General features: G+C 32.8%; 1 protein-coding gene across 1 annotated transcript; it reads left to right on the top strand.

The window, feature by feature from the left end:
* Positions 1-6,611: 6,611 nt before the first annotated feature.
* On the top strand, positions 6,612-7,067 carry LOC127791634 (extensin-like). Its single transcript, XM_052321616.1, has one exon. It carries the CDS (start codon positions 6,612-6,614, stop codon positions 7,065-7,067), a length of 456 nt encoding a protein of 151 aa, XP_052177576.1.
* The last annotated feature ends 2,917 nt before the right edge of the window (positions 7,068-9,984 follow it).

The raw sequence follows: 9,984 nt of genomic DNA, 5'->3' as shown, positions 1-9,984 counted from the left end.
ATAATTTACTATTGATATTGTACTTGTTATTTTCTTTTATTGTTACAATTTCGATTGTTTCAATTATAATTACAATTCATTTAATAATCTTATGAGTTGAAGAAATAAAATATATATATATGATCATAAAAGAGATAGCTACCTTTTTCTTTATAATAGAATTATAATTAGTTATTCATTGGATTTATTTGAACTATAATATAAATATGTTTTTTCTTTCCCTGGGTTAACACTTAGAATAGAAATATCGATTTTGTAATAACTTTTTCAATTAAGAATAATAATACATCAAACATAATCAAGATGTACATTTCTCTATATTGTATACATCAAACATAACCTTGATTAATAATATATTTAGTGTTATCTTTATGAAACAATTATTCATTCACTAATATATTTAGTATACTATTTGGTATTTAATTAATTTAAGGATAATATCAATTATTATTTTTAGTGCCATGGTTAACCATCAATAAATGTATTGTGTTTGATTAATCAATAAATGTATTGTGTTTAATTAATCAAACATTGTTGTCTTATATATTTATTAATTAATTATTTATGAATATCAAATTAAAATCCTCTTTCTCCTTATATAATAAAGCATAAAATTTTAAGACTAACGCTCCCATGTTTTTTCATTTACATGATCTACATTTTATTTTTCTTAATTAAGAATATTAAAGTATGATAACATATGTTTTCACGTTTTGAATTTGTGGTGTAACTGACTTGTTCAGAATTTAAAAACTAAAATTGAGGTCTTTTTATATATTTTGAATCAAATATTAAATTAGTTCTTATACTTTTAAAAGAAATTAAATAAAACTTAGTGCACGTGTGCAACTATAGTCATGATAGTAGATCCATAGTCATGATAGTAGATCCATGAATGACCTCTAAAAGGTTTTATTAACGATATTAACTTTGTTCTCATTTCAATTGTAATTTAGATACTGTCGACATTTGGAATTGGTCGACTGTGTTTCGTTGGTCCATGCTGATTGAATGATAGGAAAGAGAGTAATGGCACAATCAATTAGACAATACATAAGAATTTTTATGTGGTTTGGTCATAATGATGCCTAGTCCACGACTGCTCTCTGATTATTTTGACAGAGTAATAGTATGTATTTTTTTTGTTTCCTTTTACAATGGTTTTTAACCCCCTATTTATAGTGTTATTTATAGTGTGAGGGTGTTTGCAATTTACATGAAATTCAAAATGGTGGGCCACATCATGGGGGACAATGTGTCCTTATTATCTCCATAAAACTAGGAGTAAAAGCTCCGCACCATTTGGGGATTAGTTTACCATTGATAGGGACAGTTAGACATCATCTCCAATTATTTTACTCTGTGGTCTTCTTTGCGAGTTGACTAGGTCAGCCAACAAGCTAGAGGTATCGCTAGGAGCTCGCTTGCTATCGCAATCTGAGCTCGTGCTATAGCATTGTGCGACCTCGCTGAGATGCTCTTCGGCCTTAGGCCTATTAGGCTTCAAGTGGCTGGGGCTCGATTATAGGACTATTCCCAACCCAAAGCAATCCGTACAATAGCCCAAGATGGTTCGAAAAATGCCCACAATGGATACTAACTCAAAATTAAATTCTTAATCCTAAAGTAATTTAAGTATTATAAAGTAAAATAATTTATTATTTAACTATTATAAAGTATATTGACTAGTTTGATTCAAGATTAATTATTTATTTGATTATTTTTCAAATAGTATGGTTATATTAACTCCCAAACTTAAAATATAATAAATTATTTGATAATTAATTTTTTTTACACCGCCATTAATAATTTACTTAACAATTGATATTGACTTTTTTTTGTTGAAAAATGTAAATATCTAATTCAATAAATCGAAATCTTTCTGGCTATACATAAAAAAATTGACATAATTTAAAATTTTTGAAAGGCATATTATTCAAAAAAATCTATCATTCCTAAATATCTTCTAATATTTAAGAATTAGTCTTCTCCTAAGCGTTTTGTAAATATATGAATCAATTGATTATTTGTGTTCACACACACTAAATCAATATCTTTCTTTTTTACATGTTTTCTAATAAAATAATTAACACATTTGATAGGAATGTGGTTGAACTTAATATACTAAAAAAAAAAAAGAAGAGTTATTAACGACAAAAAACTAATGATGGGATTAATTTTGGTGGTTAATATAGTATTATTAATAACTAAATATAAATATGATCATTATAAGATAAATTTTAATGATGGGCTAAATAAATCGTTATTAATAAATCATTTTCCCATCGTTATTAACTAAAATTTTAAATACTAACCGTAAAATAATAAAAAAAAATATTAAGATTTAACTACTATTTATATAAGAAATTCCAACATAATTATATATTTTTTAAATGCATAAATATAATTATTAAACTATTATAATTAAAAATTACTTATTTATTTATAATATAATATATTAAAAAATTATGAACGTATTAAAAATAATACAATGTATCAAACTAATTTATTATAATTATTAAATTTATTTAAAATATAATTTTATTTTTAAATAATTATTAATTTGATGTAATAATTTAAATTTATTTATAATATAATTTTATTTTTAAATAATTATTAATTTGATGTAATAATTTAAATTATTTTATCAATTATCATAATCTTAAATTATTTTTTATCAATTAAATAATTATTAATATTATTTTAATAGATTATTTTAGTTTTTATTAATTAACAATTAAATATTTAAAAAAAAAAACAAAATGTTGGCGGGAGCTGCCCCCGCCTTTTCCCTTGCAATTCCCAACACCCAGAACTGCCATCGTTTCTTTCTATCTCTTCTGTCCAAGACAAAGCATCATTTCCCTTCGACCGTTGTTGAAGATCTCACCTAGGTCTGCTGTTGGGATGAGACATAACTCAACCCTAATCAATCCTTTATAACTTAAACAAACAAACTGATTTCACATGCAAATAAATGGACTGAATCATACATAAAATATAAATAGAATAAAAAATGTAAATACCAAAGATTTACCGTGGTTCACCCGTTAAAGAGGGCTACGTCCATGTTGAGCTCCGGCAAAGGGGAGTTCACTGCACTATAGGGATAAAAACGTTTACAGCCACTAATTACAAACTAAAAAACACTCTCCAATCTCATTGTACAAAACGATCTCTTAGAAATTAACTTAGCCCTATAACCACAATCTAAGGTCAGAGGCTTACCACTTAGAGTAAGAAAACATATACAGCATCTCTACAAAGAGAATGAAAAACAGAGAGTGATCACAAACCCTATCGAGGTTGATAATCGGAGGCCGTCTTCCATTGCAACCTGAGGCGACTGTAGTAGATATAAAGGAGATTCAAGCGGTGGAGATTGCATCGTATAAAGGTGAAGCAGAGTATCGACGATCGGGAAGAGGCAGGCAAAAAGGCAAATCACAACACGCCTAAGTGAAACGCAAGGCGGTTGTTGTTTTGGCCCTCCACCCAGGGCCCAAAATGCTGCCGTTTTGGGCAACCTTGGGGGTTGCCAAAATGACCCTCTTTGTAACGACCCGTTAGTGGGTCTAGGTGTTATGGGTATTTTAGTTTGCACATTAGAGTTGTTGCCTTTATTAATTAATTGTTAAAAATATTATATGAGTTGGTAATTGGGGTAAATTAATGAAAATAATATTTGGTGTGAAAAAGTCTCAAAGTTGTGGGCTAAATGGGTTTGGGCCTTATTTGAATTAGACCATTGATAAATAATTAAATCTTAAGTGTAAATGAATTGGGTTGAACCCAAATCTCAAGAAAAGTCCATTGGGCCTTAGTTGGATTGGGCTATATATATATTTTGACTTGGGCTTGGGCTATATATATATTTTGACTTGGGCTTGGGCTATGGGCATAGAGAATGGTATCTAAATTAAAAAGAAAAAAAGATTAAGAAAACGGTAAAATGACCAAAATGGGTAAGAGATATGTGAATTGTGTGTGTTAGTATGAAGGGCAAATTAGAGAAAATTAAAAGGGAGATGGATTGAAAGGAGTTGGGAGACAAGTCTCCCACATTTTCCCCTCCTTTTCTTTCTTCTTACTTTCTTGTTCCCTTCTTCTTCTCCCTCTCCCGATTGTCTCTTCTTCCTCCATTGTTCTTCTTCATTAGAGCTTCAAGTGGAGAATTTCCAATTTGAAAGGTGTCTTCATCTCTTTGGATTTTGCAACCATCTAAGGCAAGTTCCCTTCCTTCTTGTTTCATATGCAAGATCTTCTTCTTCTTCTTCTTCTCCTTATGATTGTGTAAGTTCTTCTTCTCTTGTTTATCTTATAATGCAAGTTCTTCAACCTTGTTTCCATCTTAGAAGGCTTGTTTCCTTCATTTTTAAGTTGTTGCTCTTAAATTCTTATTCTCGGATTCACTGACCATGTTATGTTCTTTGGTCTATAACTCCTTGTGTTTATATCCAAATTGAGATCCGTTTGTTGGGTTGTAAACTAGACATCTTAAGATTCATTTTAGACACAAGAATCGAATTTTTTGACTAAGATTTGATCATGTTATAGCCTTGTAAATCCCTGCTAAGATCTGGAAATTTTACTGCTTTCGAGTAAACTGACCTTGTTGTACTCTTTAGGGTATAACTCTCTGTGGTTATATCCGATTCAAGATCCGTTTGTTTCTGTATAAACTAGACTTGATAATATTCATTTGGTAAATTTTTTAGAATTTTTGGCTGCGTTTTGAGCCTACAGTATCCTTGTAAATTCTTGCCCAGAATCTGGAAATTTTCTACTCTATTTTTGAATAATCTGTTCTTGCTACGGTTTTTGGGGTATAATGCTCTGTGGTTATATCCAAATTGTGATCCATTTATTTTTATATAAAATAGACATCATGGGCTTCGATTCGGTATAAGATTTGAAATTTTTGATTATGATTTGTACCCATAACAACCTAGTTGAATTCTATGTAGAATTCTGTAAATTACTGTTACAAATTCTGCCTTGTTTCGGTTTTTGTGGAATATCTCCTTGTGGTTATTTCCGATTTCAAATCCAGTTGATGTTCCAGAAACTAGACTTATTAGGCTTTGATTTGGTATATCGTTTGTGGTATTTGGCCAAATATTGAGCCCGGATTGGATTTTTGAAAATATGCTTGAAATCTGGAAATTTCTGAAATATGTTGTTATTCAACTCTTCCTATGTAGTCTATCCTTCCTACGTTTAAAATTATGATTTTTGTATAGTTCTTCCATTTTTTGAATTATTCTTGATAACCCTCATTTTTGGATAAAAGGGTTTTATTCTCCTTATTTCGATAAATCTTGCAATATTAATTCATTTTCTTGTTTCGATAAATCTTGCAATATTAATTCGTTTTCTTGATGAACATTGCTAAAATCTAAATAGGGTTTTTGTGTCACCCTACATTTCTTAAGGAATGACATTTATTCATTAGGGTCTAGTGTCATGCAAGAATTGGTGTTTCTTGCATGTATAAATTTTGATTCCTTGAGATTATTTTTGGGGTAAAAATATACCGTAAATATTGGTTGGACATTTCTATAAGTATGAGTAAATAAATGTATTAAAATTTACTATGTGATCATAAGATGGTGCACACTTTAATTTATCTAATTGTGCATGTTAAGCATGATTTGAGATTTTTCTTAATCATTGAGGATTGACATGAAATTGGGATATGCATATGTGATGCATGATTATACTGATTTGCGCACCTATTATTTTGCGCGACGGCAAAGTCCGTGGGTGAGAAAGGATATCCTATGAGCGCTTGACGCGGGTGAGGTGGCCATCAACCCAGTAGGCGTGGCTCAAATTTTTATTACTTGGCCGTGAGAGCCTTGAGAATTATGCGGAAAAATTCCTTACTATTGGTGCATATGCATGAGCATGAGAACGAGTACATAAAATATGTAATAATCACGGCATGGGAAATTAATGTAAATGGAAAACTTATGAGTCGCGTTATACTAATATCTTCTCATAGAGTTGTTTATTCTATCTTGATTATCCCTGCCTTTGATTCTATATCTCCATGCTTTATAAATACACTTGCTGAGCCTTGTGGCTCACCTTGTTTACTCTCATGTCATTCCAGGTACAAGTAGAGCAGTGGTTGAGGGCGAGCCCAGTGGGGCTAAAGCCCAGGGTTAGAGGTGTACAGAGACCTTCCAAATTAGATGGTCTATGTTAGCATTTGTGATAAGGGCAAGTGTGAGGAAATTTTATGTTGTAAAATTTGTTAGTGCCCTTGTATTTCATTTTGTTTAGACTATGGTCTAAGATGTTGTAAACCTTTATGTTAGCTTCCGCTGAGTTTATCTAAGGATAGTATTATGATGTTGTATGTTATTGTTCTATATCACACTTGTGATGACCTCCTTTCGGATATCCTATGTTAGCGGGACTATCCGGTAGTGGGCCACTACACTCTTGCCCTGCCAAAAACGCTGCCGTATTGAAGCTTCACTTACATACAACATCTGCCATCACCACCCAATTGCGCCGACCATCGTCGCCGCATACCGTTGCTGCCAAATTTGTTTCCACCGCGACGACAGCACCTCTAAGCACTAGATCCGTTGTTACCGATGCTCAGCCGCACTGAGGTGAGCTCGCCACCTACTTTAGGCGCCAGATCCGCCATTACGCAGGCACCTTGCCGCCCTTCGCCATTGCCAGCGCCGCCGTTCTTTCAGATCCAACACCAGCGACTCCAGATCCGGCACCAGCAACTTGAGATCGGCCATCGCTACCCAGATCCGTCGTCACCAAGCGCCTCACCACCCTTCACCGTCGCCGGCCATCACCGTTCCTTCCTTCATCGTTGCCGTCAACCACACCGACCACTGTCGCAGCCCGCATCTTTGCCTGCTGACATAGTTGCCACCCAGACCCACCGCTCAGATCCGTCGTCGCCAAAGCCGCCGACGCCATCACCACTTTTAGATCTGCCATTGCCATATCTGCGGCCACCGTGTCGTGCCACGCCTCGCCCTCGCTGGCCGTCGGCTCTGCCCTCGGTCTATCCCTTGCTGCCTTTCTAACTCTCTCACTCCATCACCGCGTCGGCCTTGCCCTCATTGAAAAAATTTCTTGGCAGGTACTTCAAAATCAAGCCCTTTCAAGATAACAATAAGTTAGAATTATTTTATTTATATTGGTAGTATCTAATTTTTTTTATTTATATTATTTAAAGTGCATGAATAGATTGTAAGTTGTTTTTCGTTTCAAGATTTACTCAACGTACTTCATAATAAAGATACTGAATATGAGTTTTTGATGATGGAGCATCTCACCTTCTAGGGAAAATAGAAAAACTCCCCTAGCTCTTCTTGGACTACATGAGACCAAAAATATCACAAGTCTAGTCCCAAATTGAGTTTATCCCCCATGAATTTAAGTCCAAGATTTAAGTCCTTGTGGTATATTTGGTCCAAAAGATTAAACTTAGACTCGAACTCAAACTTTGACCTAGACCCACATTGCTTCTCACCTAGGTTACTTAGTGAGTTAAAATCTAACTTTTCATGTGACATGATCATAATCGTCTTCTAGGCCATCATCCGATCATCTACATAATATGATTGCGGCCATCCATTGGCGGCACAAATTTCAAAGGTCAAGTACCTCATTAATTGCATATTCATTATATTGTCATAGCATCACTTAGCTTCGAGTCTTATGACTAATTTGATTTTCTAATAACATATCGAGAGATTGAACCTCACCCTTTCTTTTACAAGTTGAGCATATCTCGAATAAGCTCAGGCCCAAGAATAATATGAATTCCTCAGAAGTAACTATAGTTTATATATCTCTAATTATGTATATACATTATAAACTAAAAAGAAAAGGATAAATTATATTGTCTCCCAATGTTCCACTTCCTAATAAACTGATAACTATACTTTCATTTTTGTTATCATAATAGATATTAGAAATATTTTTAACTTAACTTATTATATGATATTTCTTATTTAAAAAGTGCTTGCCCCATTTTCAAAAATTTAAAGCCTGATTTGAAAAAAAAATAAAAATCATTGGGTGTCAAGACTATGAATTGCAATGGGTCTGAATTTACGAATTTTGTTTTGTTCTCTTTGAATTGCGATTTGAAGAAAGCGACATGAACATGCTGATCGTTGGGGTCTAATCAATTTGACTAAATTGAGCTATGGGTTAGGATTAATTCAAAACTTTGTGATTGATTGTCAAAATTTGGTAACTGTAATTTTCTCATTTCCCTTTTCATCAGCTTCAAACACATTGGTTGAAGCCGAGGCTCGCTAGTTGGTAGTTGCTAGCTGTTACTACTACTACTACTCTGTTCTTTTTTTTTGTTCTTCATTAAGGCACATCTCATTTTTCTTTCTTTACTTGAAAAAACAACATAAGCACAAGTCCAATGTTAATTAGATCAAGACTTAATCCAACTATATAGGTGAAGTATATGAATTCTAGATTGCCACTCACACAATTTTCTCCTTTTTTTTTTTTTTCCTTTGTAGTCGAGGCAATTTGGTCACCTACCCACATAGGCTGAGTTGTTCCTCGCAACACAAAAAGAAAGATAGTTTAGGATTTGTTAATAGGAAGTTCGAGAATACTTATGTAAATATATATTATTTGTGTTTTTTTATATTATTCTATTATGGTTAACTAGCATTTTGATAATATAAGTTATTTCATGTATCTATGATGCTTACAAGCTGACTTCTAGAGACGACAACATGAGACATCATAACAGGCATCGAAATTTGACCATTTGAAAAATAGTGACGTTGCCCAGCTCTCGCAACCAACTATTGATAAGAGATTATTATGGTTGGAGGTTGCAGGTGACATGAAAAATGGTTGCGTCTATGGGATGGGGTTAGAAGCGCATGTCATCCCTGGTTCCTACTACATACCATTGTCATCGCCACCACTACTGTCATCAAGCTCATTGGCAGAGCAAATTCAAAAAGCTGTTAGGGTTGCTATGGAACCCATTCACCATTGCTTGTCAGCCATTGAAGGTAGGTTACCTCTCCCGTCGTCGTCTTCATCATTGTTGCCCCCAGATCCTTCGAATAATTAAGAGGATTCGTTATTAGTATCGATGATTGATTTTACGATGTATTTTTACTATTTATGGATGCATTATGCGTTATTGGTATGTATTTTTACGATGTATTCTTAATATTTATGGATGATGTGTGTTACTCTATGGATTTATTGTATAGTATGGATGATTTTTTTTAATTCATATATTGTGTTTATTATGTTGAATTTTAGAATTTTGAAAGAAAATAAAATTTATTTTTTAATTATATTTAAATTTGAGACGAATTTAGAGATAAAGAAATTTGTCTCAAAAATCCCTTTAAAATTATGGAAAAATTGGTTTAGAGACGAAAAGAGACTTCTCAAATCGATTTAGAAATGGATTTTTTTGTCTCTAAATTTGTTTCAAATTTAAATATAATTAAAAAAATAAATTTTATTTTTTTTAAATTTTAAAATTCAACCTGATAAACACAGTATATGAATTGAAAAAAAAAATTATCCATATCATACAATAAATCCATAGAATAATACACATCATTTATAAATATTAGAAATATATTGTAAAATCTATTATCCATACTAATAACACATCTATAAATAGTAAAAATACATCATAAAATCTATCATCTATACCAATAATGGATCATTTTAATAATCTGAAGGATTCAAGGGCGACGATGATGAAGACGATGGCAGGGGAGACAACCTACCTTCAATGGCTGATAGACGATCTTGAATGGGTTTCGTGGTTGCCCTAACAACTTCTTGAATCTACTCTATCAATGAGCTCGATCACAACGACGATGGCAATGGTACGTAGTAGGAACTAGGGATGACATGCGCTTCTGATCCCATCCCATAGACGTGATTTTTCTTTTCCACGTGTGCATGTGGGGTTCACTCAAGATGTTT

Source organism: Diospyros lotus, chromosome 15 (assembly GCF_014633365.1).
Source record: "Diospyros lotus cultivar Yz01 chromosome 15, ASM1463336v1, whole genome shotgun sequence".
Taxonomy (NCBI): Eukaryota; Viridiplantae; Streptophyta; class Magnoliopsida; order Ericales; family Ebenaceae; genus Diospyros; species Diospyros lotus.
The sequence above is the reverse complement of the archived record's forward strand: the minus strand, read 5'-3'. Positions and strand labels throughout refer to the sequence as shown.